Here is an 18,340-nt window from a genome sequence, read left to right on the forward strand (position 1 = left end):
CCCGCCATCACCTCCTCCGTCATCATCGCTGCCGCCACCACCTCCTCCCATGGGCCCAAAGGCACAGATAACCGTTGAAATTGTTGCTCAACAGAATTTGCAATGTCAAAGTGTAATCCTAACATATTGCTTTACATCATCCATTTAAAGAGATAGAAGACGACCACAGCCTCATCCTCTGTTCTTCGGAAATCCAACATAGACGCATCCACTTCTTTCAAACTATTAGCGTAAACCACTTCTAACTTCTCCAACCTTACTCCATATATCTTGGCCTGCACAGTGACATAATGCTGTTCTTCTTGGACATTTACAATTTTTTTCAGGGACCGTGGTAATATGATACTTACACGGACTGATAGGAGATTGGCTAGATACGGACTGATAAGACATCTATATAGATGTGGTATGCGGAAATCAATGAGGTGCACTCGCTTCTTTCCCACCACGGCTTTCTTGATGGCATCTTCTACAGGAATATACCACTACAGAAAATCTAATGGAGAACCCATCTGCAATTTGAAATTGTCAAAGTCAGGATGGAGCCCGTACGCTCGGCGAACTAGAGCTTCCGCAAAGTATTTCACAACGTTGCTTTGTTGTTCGTTGGGTTGGTAAACAGTAAGAGTCCAGATCTGCTTAAGTAGTGAATCGGCAAGTTTCAGATCCCCATCTTCAATAGCTCGAGCGCAGTCTAGTAGGTCCGGAAAAGCAGAAGAGACCATCACTGTAGGCAAATACTAGTAGAAACTTGGGTTTGAAGGATGTAGCTACCGATGAACTCGAGAATACAAATAGAAGCTGAAATTACTCCAGCCAAAGCAATAGCGCGTCATTCATTGTTGTGGTGGTCCCCAGTTCCCACAATTCCCGCGTATTGACAGACCAATTGTTTGAACATCGAACCTCTTTTTCCATTTTGCATTTTTTGTTCATCGAAGTAACCTCCCCTTCCTAGAAATTGCTACAACTATAACTGCTACTATCTTTTTTTCATTGACCATAAATTTTTCAATCAAAATATGAGTCGCATTTCATTTTGTTTCTGTACAAAATTTTCAAAGTGTAAATTTGAATTTTATGTTTCTACTTTCTCAATTCCACCTAATTTCGTCATTTGATTCTAATTTTAATTAATTATTTTCTTGCATTTTTATTAAAAAACGAAATGATCTAAAAATAATTGATAAAGATTTTTATTTTTAATTTGATGATGTGGTATTTTACTAGTGATAGAACATGCTAAGATGCATTAATTTCTTGTTTGTATCAAATATATTAATTTAAAAAAATTATATTTTAAATTAAATAATAAAAATATTTGTTTGTACTTTTTAATTAAAAATATAGTTGTAGATCTCAATTTTTTTTTTTTTGAAATATGTTAACTTTCTTACCTCTGATTTATGAAGGACCAAAGAAAAGTTTAATTGCTCCAAATTTTGGTTCGACAAGGAATCCACCTTGTTTTTAACATGAGTTTGGATTCGTCAACCAAAACAAAGAAAAAAATTATGCACTATCCAAAAAGTTTTTCTTGAGTTAAATATAAAAAAAAAGTCTTTTAATAAAAATTAAATAATTATCAAAATTTTTATCATTTTATTGTATTTAATTGAATAATTAAATATTTATTTTCTTTAATTAAATTTTCGATTTAAAAAATTGAGGGTTAAGTAATTTTGTCTAATAAAGACACAATTAGTAAAAATAAATTAGAGGCTTAATTAAGTATAATAAAATGATAATAACTTCAAAGATTTTTTAATTTTAATCAAGAAACTTTTTTTATGCTTACGTTTTTTTTTTTCAATAGTCATAAGAGCCCTAAATTGTTATCCTTTTCAAGTCATGCCCACATTTGTATTGTATGAAAAATTAAAAACTACAAATTAAGTCCATCATATCTTCGGAAATCTTGACTATAGCTTACATTATTTTTCTTCTTTTCACATCAGTAAGATAGTCTATAAAGTTGTAAACTGATTTCATCCTATGTTAATGCTATTTTACTTGTTCCTAATTCGGTTGTCCGATTACATTTAATAAGCTTTGTATTTTATTTTTTTATAAAAAAATCATAATTTAAAAATAAAAAATTATAACTGTTAAAATTTAAATTCTTTGCTAGATCCTATCTTTTTAAAATAATTATATTAATTAATTTAATTAAAATTTATATTTTATTTTTAGATAACTTTGGCAACGAACCTAAAAGTATCCAACATCCGTTATTCTTTCTTAGTCTCAATTTTTTTTTCTTATTCTAATTTTTTGATTTTTAATTCATCTACTTACAAATAGCCAACCAAAACTCCAATTTTAGCGACGCCCTTCTCTTTTCCATTTAGTGGTACACTTTGATACATAACAAATTAAAATTAGTGGACATTAATCCACAGTAGCAATCATCCTTGCAGCAGTAACATTCATCTACAACATCATTGTTGTCCCTCTCTACTAATTAATTTATTATCTTTTGCGATTCACAAGCAGTAACACATAATAATAGCATCAAGTTTTATTGTAACATGCCTACAAATATAAGTTGGGAGACAGTTGAAAAAAACTAATTTATATAACGAACTTTCAAATGATATAACAGATCTAGATTGTGTAGAAAAGGGTATGAAAAAAATCAAGGAAACATATTTAAATTGTATTGTTCGATTTATTATTTTTTAATAAAAAATATTATTGATTTGAATAGATATTAATTTATGATAAACTTTTAAATTGTAAGTTGTGATATTATTGATTATTTAAATTAAGAGTATTAGTTATATATTAATTAATGTTTAAAATTGTTAAAATTAATTGAAGTATAAAATAACATATGAAGTTTTTTCTAATCAATCATTATTGTATTTATGATAATCATATTATTTTTCAAGAGTAATGTTACCAGTAATATTAATATTAACATGTATTAAAATTCATATTAAATATATAAATTTAAAAGGTTTTTATATCAATTAAAGAATGAAGCCACAACACCACACCACAATATGCTAGAAAAAAAAATAATGGATATTCAATCTAACTTGTATTAATTATTATTCTAATTTGCATAAACCAAGTTACAACATAATTTTATTAAAATATTTTTATCAAGAGATGTTATTAAAAATCTAAATCATTAACAAAGATAATATTAAAATAAAAAAATGATAGCCTTCATCTCTTTGACTTAATGGTCAATTTAGAAAGACAAAGGTTTTAGTTTTGAACCAAAACTCCTCTTCATTCTTATGAACTATGTCCATTCTATTTATAAAGAAAAATGGCAACCGATTCTTTGGCAGATCTCTTTCGCTTCTCTGTTTTCTCAAATTTTTACATTGAATTTTAAATGCCTTTGGTTAGATCAACTAAACGATATTGAATACTAATCAAACTCAAAATTTATATATAATTTTGATGTGAAATTATCATCAATGTTTGGAAATTAATAATAAAGAAAGAAAGGCTGAATGGGGGGGGGGTGAAAAAATGACAAGGAAAATGAGGTTATATTTAGCTGTAAAATTATTCTCTTATTATTTTTTATTTAATTTTATGAATTAAATGAGAATAAAATGATTTAGTTTCATGTTGAATCGAAATTTAATTCCTTTGTTATGTATAGTTTTTTTTTTTTGAATGAAAAGTTAACTACAATAACAAAATTTATATAGAAATTAAATTTATTAAAAAAGTAATATATTTAGTTAAAATATTTAAAACAAAATTTATGTATTTATTATGAATTAGGCTTTTGTGATTATGATCAAGACACAACAAAAGATTTTTTGTAGCAAATTGACTAAAGTAAAATACAATCGATAAAGTACAAGCATAACAACTATATATGTAGTAGCTCTGCTAGAATCACGGAGGAACTTTTCCACTCAAGAATTTGCAAATCACTATAACAAACAAGGAAAGGAAAAATAGAGTCCATGTAGCAAATTTTAGGTTCAGTGGAAAAGGAATTGTAATGGCATGGCAAAATGCAGCTGCGGCTAGGAACAGAGCAACTTTTTCTAACACTATGGAAGTTCTGGTATGTTTTTGGCCGATGAAAAATGCAACCAAGAGAAAGGAAAATGTAAGCAAGACAGCAAATGAAAGCAACACAAAGGAAGAAGGTAGCTCCTTGGGTTCATTAGTTTGTGAACACTGGGGGGAGATTCCAAGCGCAAAAGTAAAGCAAAATGTCAAGATTGCATTCTGCCATTGATGATGCGTTTGAACTTGAGCAGTAAATAAATTAAGTAGTTCTGACTCCTGGTTGAAAGAGGTTGACGGTGGTGATGGGGGAGGCAGTGACGGCGGTGATTCTGCGTCAATGACACTTGGAGATGGTGGCGATGATGACTGGAGCTGTGTTGGGTGTGACCTTGATGTGTCCGATTGAGGATGAAGTCCAAGGACAAATGATACAATCAAAGCCAGAAACGCCTTAACTTTTTCTTGAATAAAGCTCATCATCATGTTCATTTGTATTGTACCCAAGAATCAAACCTTGTCATATATATAGATACAAGAGCAGATCACCAAGTTATAATGCAAGGAAAATTGGAGAAAAGTGGAAAAAACTAACAGAAAGATCTAATAAAATGTACAAAGCCCTTGAAGTCAAGTCGGATCCGATGGAGTTCGATTGAGGGTGGACCCTTGTGGTCTTTCACACTTTTGCTTGGTTTCTGTACATAAACAATTTTGGAACAACAAAATCGGATAAAATAAGTTCCGGTTTCCTCCGAAATAGACCATAAGAAATATATAAATATATTACAAAATGAGATAGTAAAAGCTTAAGCTAAAGGTAAATGAAAAATAAGATAGACGTGTGCTACGTCCACAACTTACAAAGAAACGCCGTTTATATGAATTATAACAAAAATATATTTCATATTTAGCAAGTGTATCTGAATTATAACATATAATTTTTATATAAAACACATATTTACACAAAACAAATATATAAATTAACATTTCTAATTTCTTTAAAACCATAACATCCTTACAAAATCATAGCAAAGGTTTATAGGTCCATAACGAGACCAAAGACAGTTACAGATAATGGAGTGCAGCTACCCCATCCTTTTTTTTTTTTTTTAATGTTTTAAGACTATCTAAGATTATCTTGGAAAATAGTTTGAAAACCCCACTCACCTCCTAAAAACAATAATGTATGGCAATTTGATGACCCAAATTTTCAAGTTGTTTATTACTTTAAAGACAATTGTAGAATAAATTATAGAATCAACTTCTTTAAACACATGCTTTGATTATACGAAACTTCTTGAGAAATTTTTTATATATAAAAGCAGACCCTGAATTCAAAGACCATCTCGCCCCTCTTTCTACTCTTTGCCCTTCGCTTTTGTCTCTATCTATTCGTCTTTTTTTCTTCGAACTTTAGTTGGCTGTGTATAACATAAGGCTAAGGGAGTGGACTTCAATTATGTCCGAAAAGTCGTTGGCCCCTAATTTTTTCTATTAGCCTTTATATACAGCTTCTTTTGGCTTAATGCAACTCGTCTAGTATTTTTTTTTTTTTTGCTTCATGAAATATGATATATATATATATATATATATTTGGTTATCAAAATAAAAGAGGAAATGCATTTTTTTTTCCTACTTGCTATTTGGCTCTAAAGTATTAGGATTTATAAGTAAAAATTTCTGAAGGTGCAAATCAAGTGTTTGTAACGAAAGCACTCCCCTTGCATTTTTATATTTATAGTTTTACAATCTTTCAATCACAACAAAAAATTATGTAAAAATTTACTAATTATAAATGAGTTTCATTCAAATTTTTATAAATCATATAAAATTTTGAATTGTAATTAATTAATTAATTAATTATAGTTCAATTATTATGAGTAAATACTATATGTAACGTATGCAAATCTACCAATAATACATGTACTAGTACTACTTCTATTTATATATATAAAATCATCTATTTATATAATATAAGATCATTAGGTTATCGATATTAAGTTTGAGTTAATACAATATATAGTTTAAAAATTTAGTACGCAAATTTTATATATTCTTTATATATCAGTTTGTATTTTTTTTTTTTGCCATGATTAAAACTTTGAGGAGTTTAGTTTTAAAGGCAGCTATACTGCTGCATTAATGGAAATAGGTTCAGTTTTGATGTTTTTGTTTGTTAAAGATGTAGTGATGGAAGAAGTATTGATGGTGTTGGTGGCAACCATTGAATTTTTTATATTTTAATTAAAATTTTGATTAATATGATTTTTGAATTGATTTAATCAAAAATCAGAAATCTTAAAATATTATTTTCAAAAATCAATAAAAATTAATTCACTTATCAATCAATTAACTGACTTAAATCAACTTCAACATTTAATTCAATTAAAACCAAAATATAAATATCTTTAATTTAAGCTGTCATTTTTCCTTTTGATGAATTATGTGAAGTTTCGTAACTCTGATTCACGAAGGATTAAAAGAAATGTTCAATTGCTCCGAATTAATGAAGGATAGAAAGAAAGGTTCAATTGTTCCGAATTTTGGTCCGACAAGCAATGCATTTTGTTTGTAACATGAGTTTTATTGGTAAAAAAAAAAAAAAAAAGGTTACGCACTATCCAAGAAGTTCTTCTTTTCTTTTTTTTTTCTTCAATAGTGATAAAAGTCATTGTCTTTTTCTTGTTATCAACAACGAAAAATAAAAAAATAAATAAAAATTAAGACCATTTGGATTAGATCAAAATTTTATCAAATTTCACTAATATTTACCAGAATTGATTTATTGGGCCGAAAAATGCTCTGCTTGGAGAGTACTTAATCAATTGCACTATTAATTTATTATCCTTACTGTTTATTAAATTGATTGAATGAGAAATTAAAAATCTCAAATAAATTTTTTAATTTATTTTTTCACGTAAGATAGTAAACTATATAATAAAAAATAACTCTTTTTATATTTCATTTTTTTACTTTATTTTTTTTAGGATTTAAACTCATACCTTAAAATTATTTAAGCTCTAAACATAAATAATCAATTTCAAATCTTCAATTGTTAAAAAAGTACAAATTAATTTAAATTTTTATGTTTTCTTTTGAGCAAAGACTTAATTACATATTAAGGAAAATCAAACTAATTTTGGCTAGTTAGTGTTCACAACCAATCCAGCTTAACAAGATTCCACATCGAATTGAATAGATAAAAGAAGTCAAATGGATCCTTGATTAGTGGAAAGGTAATACAAAGATTCGGAAATGCAAAATATTAAAAACTACAATTGCATCTGAGTGTGATAAAAATTAAAAAAATATATTTTATATTTAATTTATTTATATAAATTTAACATAATAATTTTTATATCTAGAACATATTTAATATGATATAAATAAGATAAAAATATATAAATTATTAAATTTACAAATTCCTAATAGGATAACATTTAACCGATTCATGTTTTTGCTAACATTTTTAGGCTGCTTTGAAAATTGACCTAAAAGAATCCGACATCCACTCACTTTTTCTTTTTCTCATTTTTATTTTTTAATTGTTTAATACATCTGCTCATGTCCCTCTCTTCTCCTTTAGTATTAGAATGTGATAAACAACAAATTAAGGTTAATGGACATTCAAATGATGGCCAAGAGCAACCTCCCCCATCATCACCGCTGCCGCCCCCACCTCCTCCCGTGGGCCCAGAGGCACAGATAGCCGCCGAAATTGTTGCTCAACAGAATTTGCAATGGCAAAGTGCAATCCTAACATATTGCTTTACATCATCCATTGAAATAGCTCTCCAATTTGCAAAAACTCAGTCCAAACTCTGTCCTTCCCTCGACTTAGTTTCTTTTTCCAACTTACATTCTCTTTGCTCTTTAATTTGTTTCAACATTCATCAATGGGAGGTTTGGCAAGATATCCAAATTGTAGGAGAAAGAATCAATTATCATTTCAGCAGTAACATTCATCTACAGCACCATTGCTGTCCCTCGCCAGTAATCAATTTATTATCTTTTTTTATTCACAAGTAGTACCATATGGTAACAACATCAAGTCTCATTGTAACACGCCAATGTCAATGGTCGTATAATCCAACCATTGGATTCAATCCATGACAGTTTCTAAAAAAACAAAAGTCTTACTGACATACTATAATGTATATTTTATTTCATCATTTAAATGGATACTCATATTTATTATCTTTAAAGATCGATTTAATATTCAATTAAAAAGAGAGACAATATTGATTCCATAGATTTATAGGTATGATTTTGTAATAATAGGAAAAAATTGCCAATATAAATTGAGAGATATAATTGAAAAAAAAAATTTATATCTCAAATCATGTAACAATTTGATATATGAATGTGTAAAAAATGATATGCAAAAAAATAGAGAAAACATATTAAAATGGTAATGTTGGATTCATCATTTTTGAATCGAAAATATGCACTTAAAAAGATATAATTTTGTGATATATTTTTAAATTGTAAGTTATAATTTTATCATGTTATTAATTATTTAAAGAAAGAGTATTAGTTAATATATTAATTTCAAAGTTAAAAATATTAAGATAAATTTGATTTTTATTAAAATTAATTCAAATATAAAGTAACACTGGAGCGTTTGTTAATCAATTAATATTATGTTTATGATAATAATTTTATTTTTAAAATATTGTTAAAATGAATATTAATATTATTAAAATTTATATAAAAAATAAAAAGTTATTTATATTAATTTAAAAAATAAACAGGCAACACTGATTATTTCAGTAAAAAATAATAAATCTACCAAAAAAAATCTAACTCACATTAATTATTATTATAATTTCCATAAGTTACGACATAATTTTATTAAAATATTTTTGTAAAGATATTTTATTAAAAAATCTAAAGATTATTACCAAAGATAATATCAAAACAAAAAAACCAGCAAACAAAGAATATAAACTTGGAGGAAGGAAAGCAAAACTGAGGAGAGAACCAAAAAGAGAGAGAGAGAGAGAGAGAGAGAGAGAGAGAGAGAGAGAAAAAAAACAAAAAATGGAGAAAAATCAAGAGAAATAAATAAATTAAAAAGAGAGAAGAAACGGTCTTGTGTTTGTAAAAATGGCAACGGAGAAGCTCCTCGTTTACTTTGACAGATCTCTTTCTCTTCTCTGTTTTCTCAACTCTGTAGATTGAATTATCAATGTCTTTGATTACAGCAACCAAGCAACAAACCCGATCAGTCAATTGAAATACTAATCAAACCCAAATTTTATATATGATTTTGACGTGAAATTATCGTCATTGTTTGGAAATTACTAATAAAGAAAGAGGGGGTGAATGGTGAAGAGCAGGAGGAGAGGAGGTTAGTGTTGTTCCAAGTGTAATGTGTTGTGGGGTAAAAGAAAAGCAATGGAGTTGTGGAAAAGCTGCCGCCGCCGCCCTTACTGCCAGAGCCGTCAATACTCAAAGAGTTGGTTGTATTGTTCTCGACATTGGAGATCCTTGGCTTTCCCAGTCTCCCATCAAGGTTGTTTTTAGCTGTAAGATTATTCCCTTATCATTCTTAATATAATTCTGAGTTAAATGAGAATCAAACGATTTAGTTTCTTATTGAATCGAAATTTAATTCCTTTGGGTTGTATAGTTTTTTATTGAATGGAACCTTTTTTAAAGCTTTATAAGGTCTTTAGTCTCTAACATTTGAGTCAAATGAGATCCCTAGGGCAAGAGTAGGGTTTTATTTGGAAAAGGGAAAGGTTATTATTACAAAAATGAAATTTTTAATTGGTTTCATTTTTTGTTTCAGTAGTTTAAGGCATTCAGCAAACGTGAAAAAAATAATTAGAGATTGGAAACTTTGTTGAATTGTTAACCCTTTAATAGTTGAATTGTTAGTTTAAAAGGGACAAAAGTTTGAATTGTGAGGGAAGGCATACATTTCCCAAAAATCACATGCAACGAAACATTAATTAGAAGGGAGGTTGGCATGTCTGAACATTAATTACATGCTTAAATGCTAATTCTTAGTTGGTTATTTTACTTTACCCGCAACCTATGGAAATATCTATACTTCATGCCTTTCTAAACTATATGTCATGATTCATTTAAACAGGATCGTACCATGGAAGGAAATGGGATAGGTTTAGAGGGTACCAGCTTGTCCCAACTCTAATAGAACCTGTCATAGTGTCATTTACTACCTTACATGATAATCAATTTTTCTTTAATTTCTTTTATGTATTTCAATGTTGTATATGGTAAGTTGTATGCATACTTATTATCATGTCACTAGTTTCATGAATTTTTCTAATTTTTGAATGCTAAAATATAAAGAGCCTTAATATGTTGCGAATTAATTTTTTGTTTGGTTGGATATGTGCTTTAACCCATTCCATCTCTAATTCTTGGACGGCTTAGTTGTGGAACACATATTGCTTATCTGGATTTGCAGTTTTGGAAATGGTCAAGTACTTAAATTTGTAAACACATTTGGGTTCAATTTCGAGAAATTGCATGGTTTCCAACCTGTTGCGACCTCTAGGCTTAATGACACTTCTCATCTTGTTTTGTTTGCATTCATGATATTTGCTGTACATCTCACCTCATAAGTAAGGGGTGGGAGGTGAATGTTGGTGTCAATGCACAGCTTGGATGCATGACCAAATAAGAGGAGAAAATGCAAAGTAGCGACTTCTATCATTTTGTTTCGTTCCATATAGAACCTCTTAACGTTGACTAACTTTAAGACCTTTAGGTGTTGTGCTGCTCTTTTTCAGATATTGTCATTAACATATTTGCTTATGCTTTCTATCTCCCCCTTCCCCTGCCAAATTTGTATGCACACACTCACATTTTCTCCAGATGGTGCAAAACTGTAACAGTGATTTTTCTCATTGATGTTAGGGGGTTGATCCATCTATAAGACCAGAAGTTTGGGAATTTTTTCTAGGTTGCTATGCATTGGGGAGCACTGCAGACTACCGAATGCAATTAAGGACAGCCTGGAGGTCTTGTTCTTTACTTTTCCATTTCAAAATTATGCTAATATTCTTCTTTTCTTGTACTCGCCTATTTTGAGGCTGATCTGCTTGCACGTCAAACAGACTAAATACCCTTTTCTAGTTAAAATTCTTGTGTAATCGTACTTCATTTTCAAACATGGTTAGCTTTTGATAATAAGTTTTTTCAATAGTTATCTGCATTGTCCATTATTTCTCCTCTTTTTGTTGTCAACAGATAGACAAATATGATCTTACTCATGTATAGGAAATATCTATCCATGATACACATCTTTGTGTTTGTCATTGTTTTCCTCATTGCTTACCAAATGATTGAAAGTCGTGATTTTTTGTTAGAAAAGTCTTATTTTTTGATGGTTTGCTTTATACCAGCTAGAATACCTTTTTACAGGTTCTTTATGGAAAGATTACCAATATTAGCTTTTATTAGTTAAGGATAATGAAATTTCTACCTTATCATTATCCACTTCATCGGCATTGCAAGCTACAACTGGCTTCAAATGCCAATAGCTTTACATGGAGAAACATACTATGGTGTTAAGTGGTGAGAAAAGAGCTCAAAATGCAAAGCATTGAGAGTGCAGCAAGGAGGACGAAAATTAACAAAACGTGACCAAATTATTTCCTTTTTGCTTGGATAGAATTCCATTAAGACCATGCTTCTATAATTTACTTTAAAATTCTTTATATTCAAAACAAGTTTAGGACCTATATGCGGGTCTGATTAGAACTTTTAGTTATATGATTTGGTTATGAAAATGATATACATTAGCTTTATTTAAGAAATTATTTTTTTCTTTTTTGGAAAAGGCTCTCTCTTGATTAAGCATGGGCAGAGAGATTCTTGCTCGTTTATGCATCCAGAGTTAATGACTTGTTTATTGTTATTGTTAAAAATTTTTTAGAAAATTTCCTGGGAATGTTGTGCACACCACTATCCTTTATTAAGATCAAGGCTCTGTTTTGCTGATTTATGAATATTTAACAGCTTTATGGGAAATGTATGCAGGGAACGTTAAAAGGACCTCTTAAAGCAATGCCAGACAATGCATTCAAGCATAGGAACTGGTTCACTTGCTTATACTACGGGTTCAAAAGCTATGGATATGAGGACATCCTCCAAAGATGGGGCGAAAAGGGAAACAAAAGTTGAATGTAGGCAAGCTTCTGCTGATGATACTGATAGAAGAAAGAAATATTCTGATTTGGGTGATAATTGTACTGATAAGTCATATGCTAACCAAAAAGAGAGTTGTAGTGATTTTGCTGACCTTATCAGTGGGAGGGGAAATGCTGACACTGATGCATATGACTCTTGCTTCTTATCAACTTCTGGTCTGTGTGGCCATTGTTCCTCAAACATAGGGGGAGACTGTAACAGGTCAGAATTTATAACTGAATTTGATTTTGATTTTCCTCCTTTACCAGTAACAGATTTGTTTGAGAAGAGTGAAGATGAGAAAGAATTTGATGCAAGTGTGGAAGATTATTCTGCTCAATATAAATTGATATTTGAGGATGACAATATGCATAGTTTTCAAATCAATAACAAAGCTGATTTAATCATGGAATCAAATGTTTCACCCTCACTATCTAAAAATATCTCATGCCATTGAATTGGTCCATCCTGATGTGTATGAGCCAGTTCTTAGATCCAAAAATATAAGTTATAAAACAGAAACAGTGAACAAATTAAGAATATTTGATGTTCCACTTACTTGGTAAATATGTTGATCTTGATCATTCATGTTTTTTCCACTTACTTCTGCTTTTCCACATCCCTCCAGCATGAAAATTTTCTGATGGAGGGACCAACTGGAGTGATAAGCAGCTGCAAGTATTTTGGCATATTTTGGAACACACAGATAGGGAAATTTTTTCACATTTATCAAATATAGGTGCTGAAAGCTTTCATTTTGCATTTCCAATGCTACTGGTTCTATGCTGCCGAGAGTTATCATTAAGTGAGGTTCTTTTTAAGTGGGATGTCCATGCCTTTAGTCTTATTTAATGCTGTCAAGCCATTGCAATCTATGGTACTACTATATTTTGATATATCTAGGAAACAATGAAGTAAGCATTGTGTTAAAATTTGAATTGGCACAAGTCACCAGATTGAGCATAAAGCCAACGATTTTGATGCCTATTTAAAGCATTCCATGTTACTAGCATCTTCTTTATTGCAAACTTGATTGGGCCCCCATATTTATGGAGTTTTTGTCCTTTTCTTCTTTGTCTTTGTTTTTCTTTTCAGCCTTGCCTTTTTCACGGCTCTGCATGTTGGGATCAGTCATGGTTGTCATACCCTAGATAACTCCAATTTAGGGTACTGACGGTATTTATAGATGCAGGTCCAGAAATCTATTTGCAGGAATTTAAACCCTGTATAATTTCCAACTGGCAACTTTGAGTACTGCATACATGAGGGCGTTTTTACAGTATAAAGTTAAATGAATAGGCCCTTAGAGATTATTTAAAATTCCTATAACAGATTTCCCTTTGCTTTGTCAAGTGACAGAGATCATTGTGAAGCTATTTATATAGGGAATAATACTAGTTATTATTAGTTTGCATTTTAACTGAATCTCAAAATCTTGACTTGCTCCACCTTATTTTAGTGTCAAGTTCAAGTTTTTCAATGTATGAGGTGCAGTTAATGAGCATGGTTTCTTAAAATGGAGTATTAGCCTATTAGGGATGTTTAGACAAGAAATTTGAAAAGACCTCAAGAACTTCTCGTAAAAAGCAGAATTATATTTACTTCACATATTCTTTCGATTTTTTCTTTTTTTATTGAGATTGGCACTAACAATATCAACCTAAATGTAGATGATGTGGGCAGCTGATTTTGATGAATCTGTCACCTGCAATTTAGAGGAGATCTGTCTAGAAGCATTGATTATACAACTTCTTAAGGACTCTGGGGCAGAAATCAGAGAAGAAAACCCTGAAAATGGAAATGATGGTGTAAAGAATGGCCTACAATTGAAACATTCATTGTTTGAGAATGAAATAATTAAAGTGGCATCAACTTATCACTTTTGTGGTTTGACACGTAGTTTTTGGCCTATAAATGATCACCTCCAAATATGCAGTGTTGTCTCATCAACTAAGAAAGGAGATGATGATTTGCCTGTCTTTTTTGTGGTTGCTTTTCTTATAATGAACTGTCAAAAAAATCATCAGGGAAACCCGCTGAATAGACGACGCGATAAAGGTATGCCCTTTAGAATTATTAAGTTATACTGCTTCCCCCTCTGTCTCTACACAAACATTACAGCTTTGAGTGTCCATTCTACTGACAACCCCTCCTAGGTTGGAGTTCTAGGGTGTTTGGTTACAACCTACTTTCAATTATTCTAGCTGGCTAGCCAAGATCCCAGGTCTTATTAAATTCACCTAAAATAGAAAATGTTTTGTTAGGAGATGTATTTTTATTACTTTACCCGTTTGTAAAAAAGTTGAAGAGTATTATTTTCTTCCACATGATTGAAAGAAACTTGGAAAACATTTTTGGTGATGAAAGGATGCTACCAACTTTTATTCTTCTATGGGAGAACTGAATTATCCCCAGTTAAGAGTTTCAATTAGTGTTTAGATGGGTACTAAGGCCCTACTTCTGCATTGCTGGCTTGACCTAAGTTCGATACAGTTTTGTAAATGAAACAAAGGGTAGTTAACTGGTTTTGTTAGAATCAACTCTTAAGTTGGTATGATGATGATCAATGTGATGCCTTAGTGGCTTAGCTTCAGTTTAATACAGCTCTGCAAGTGAAATGTGAGAGAGTTCACCCTGAGTGCTTGATTCGTTTCCAAGTTGGTTCCATACTAATTTTTTTAGAAACTATATTTTTTGTGCTTAAATGAAATTTAACCTACCCAAGAACTCAGGTTTTGAGTGTAGCGAGTGCATACATTTCCTTGTTTATGGGCCTTTATATCTGCCTGTATGATCTGTTATTTTGCAAGGCTGTTTTCTTTCACTCTGTAATGAGTATGCCATTAATTCTGGATGTGTGGCTAATGTTCTTGATGGCAGAGATGCTGGGTTGATGCACCTGTACAACTCGATAGTTAGGTATGTTTGTTTTTATTTCAATCAATTTCTTTTGTATACTGATTGCAGATTTTCAAATGATAAGCCTATGAAATTCCATGCCAAAATAGGCATAGGTACTGCAATCAAATTAAAAAAGAAATATTTTTACAAGGTTAGTAATTATAATCTTTTCCTCTTGTGGAATTATGCGTGAGAGGTGACAAGCAAATTTAACTCTTTTGTTCTACTGTGCTGTGAATACTTTTGTTTCTCTCTCTCTCTCTCTAATAACAATGCAAAGGCATTTTCATATTAGAAACTCTAATACCGTTAATGGCGTTTGAACATGTAAAAACAAGACCAAATTGCCTATGTGACAATATGTGAGTTAATGCATAATACCTAAAGCCTATGTCAAATAGAGGGAGTAGAAGACTAAAAGGAACAGCATTGCTAGGACCACTCCTTTTACTTGGTTTTCTGAGATATAGTTTTAAGTAGAACACAGTTGTTTAGTATGACCCATATAACTGACTATAGTGGGAAAAGACATAGATTGTTGTTCTTGACAATGGCTTTTCTTGACTACAGTTAGGATTACCTTGCATTACATAGTTTTCTGACATAATTAGTGCTCTTGTTCAAATCATTTCTCCTTTTGAATGGATGGGATGAGAACATTAACATGTTGAACTAATGATATGAATTGTCTGCATTGCTAAGTTATGTTTACATAAGTTGGCATGTAAAATGTGCAAATTTATAGTATGTCAATGGGCATGCATGACATCATTGTCTTCTTTGTTCTATTAAATGTTTCACCTTCATAGTAACCTTTAGTATACCCAACATTTTGTTTTAATCAGCCAATTAAGAACAAAGGCCATTCAGCTCGGAATAGTGAGTAGGTCTGTCGCACTTTCTGCCTACTTTCATGGTACAGCTCGAAATTTATATATATATTGTGAAATTTATACTATATCAAGGATAAATATATATAACATTATAATTTAAACATTAAAAATGTGTTTAATTATTTATATTGTAAAATTTAATAAAATAAAAAAAGTAAAAAAATTAAAATTTAATAAAAATATTATCTTTTAATTTTATTTAAAAAAGTTATCAGGTGGACTTAGACAGATTTGAGCTATACCATTTAATAATTTGTGCAGGCTTATTCAGAATTTCAAACTTAAATTGTCGAGTCGTGTTAAATTTAGACAAACATATAAAAATACTGATATCATATTTAAATTTTACTCAAATTTGATTTAACTTGATTTATGAATGCTTTTAGATTGACTTACTTAATATATACAACAAAAGCAAGCAAGATGCTAAAAATATGATCATGAACTACATTAAGAGTCTAACATGGTGATAGAATTCAAGAAATGAGATCTTGACTAAATGATGGATTAAGTATTAAAAAAATTGAATGTGTTGAAATCAGATGGTTAGATTGGATTTGTAGCATATGTAATTAATTAGTTTTATACAGATCTAACTCAATCCCTCCTTTAATTAATAAGTACATCAAAGAAAAAAGGTCGAAGACTATATATATATATATAATATCATATAAATTTTAGATTTAATAATATTTATGTTAAGTGGACATATCCATAGCATGAGTTATTCAATCCCACCCACGCTTAAAAGCATGAACTAAACTTGGATTAGATTTTTAATTAAAATATATTGTAAAATAATATTAAATAAATATAAAAATATTCGTAAAACAATCGTTATCAATATTTTTACATTGATTATAGTAATGTTTATTTTATAAATATTTACAAAACAACAAATCATTTCTTAATGAAAAAGGAAAAGGAGAATAAAAGAGATAATGATGTGATGTTGTAAACCAAGTGTAATCCACAGATATGAATGACTAATAGAATGGCTTGGTAGGGTAGTGAAGCAAATGTCTAAGAGATTTTATTGGTGGGAAAAGATAGTGGGCAAGCGGATGACATGTGTAAATCAAAATGAAAGAGTAGATCCAGAATCTCCTAAGCAACCTAGGCCAGAATTTGATTCTCAAGTTTTTTTTTTTTTTTAATTTCATTTTATGAGCTCTTACGCTAGCCATGGGGTAATTTAGAGTTGTCACTTTTATTTTGTGAAGTGTTTATCTTAGTTGGGGTTTTGGGGAAAGGAGAGTCGGTCGCAAGTTTCAAGGGCTTGGCGTCAAGTCAGGGGTTCACGTTTTGTGGTCTTGGCTGGCTGGGCCGAGCACTAGCAGGCAAATGTTACGATTCACATCGTAAGGAAATATATTCTCCCTTTTAAGCTTCATAAAAATTAATTTTTTAAAAGATATCTTTTAAAAAATATTTATATTTTTTAAAAAATAAATTTTCTTATCTGAACGAGTTAATAAAAAATATTTTTTATTGTTTGATTATTTTATAGAAAATTTATTTTTTAAATAATATTAATATAACTATTAAAATATTAAAAATTATTTATTATTAAACTATATTAAAATTATTAATATTGAAGAATAATTATATTTTAATAATATTTAATATTAAAATATTATATAAATATAAAAAATACTTAAAATAAAATTATTGATTATTTTTTATATTAATATTTCAAAATATTTAAAATAGTATTAGTATTCTTAAAATATTATTTTAATTAATATTAAAATTTATTAAAATATTTATACTATTAAAATATTTATATTTTATATTGAAAGTATCTATTATTAAATCATAATAAAAATATTTTTATTTATATTAATTATTAAAATAGTAATATAAATACCATAATAAATAAAATATAAAATTAAATATCTTAAATTTAAAAATAATATGAAATTATTAAAATATTAATATTAAGAAAATATTATTATATTATTTAACATTAATTATTAAATAATAAAAATATTATTATATATGTTATTATTTATTTTTAAAATAATCATATAATACTATTTATTATTGAAATATTAAAAATATTTATGTTTAATAATATATAAAATAAAAGTATTTAAAATTGCAATATCAAAGAACTTTTAATGTTAATATTTTAAAATTTTAAATAAAATTAAATAAAATGTTATTTATTAATATAATAATATTTTGGGTTGAATCAAATTAAGTTTGAACTTAAAAATTCATGTACAAGGTTCAATTTAAGTAAAATTATATTAAAGCACATTGATAAATAATTTTACTTATAAACAATTTTTTTTCAAAAATTGTCTTTTTTTTTTAAAGGTAAAGATAATTTTTAGAAAAATTATCTTATTTTTTGTTGATTAGTAAATTATTTTTCG

General features: G+C 29.2%; 1 protein-coding gene and 1 pseudogene across 2 annotated transcripts; one reads left to right on the forward strand and one right to left on the reverse strand.

Moving 5' to 3' along the window:
* Nucleotides 1-131: 131 nt before the first annotated feature.
* LOC111279412 (DELLA protein RGA2-like) lies at nt 132-725 on the reverse strand. The gene is made up of 2 exons (XM_089756331.1): nt 564-725; nt 132-485 (listed from the first exon to the last, which is right to left on the reverse strand). The coding sequence occupies exons 1-2, from the start codon at nt 723-725 to the stop codon at nt 132-134; spliced, it is 516 nt and encodes a 171-aa protein (XP_089612457.1).
* An 8,258-nt stretch (nt 726-8,983) lies between these two features.
* On the forward strand, nt 8,984-15,429 carry LOC149510921 (uncharacterized; annotated as a pseudogene). Its single transcript, XR_016334690.1, has 5 exons — nt 8,984-9,511; nt 10,888-10,991; nt 12,013-12,384; nt 13,833-14,220; nt 15,043-15,429. The product of XR_016334690.1 is annotated as an uncharacterized LOC149510921 (transcript).
* The last annotated feature ends 2,911 nt before the right edge of the window (nt 15,430-18,340 follow it).

The sequence above is a fragment of the Durio zibethinus genome, chromosome 27 (genome assembly GCF_047325235.1).
Source record: "Durio zibethinus cultivar Kanyao isolate XHJ-2024 chromosome 27, ASM4732523v1, whole genome shotgun sequence".
NCBI classification, from domain to species: Eukaryota; Viridiplantae; Streptophyta; class Magnoliopsida; order Malvales; family Malvaceae; genus Durio; species Durio zibethinus.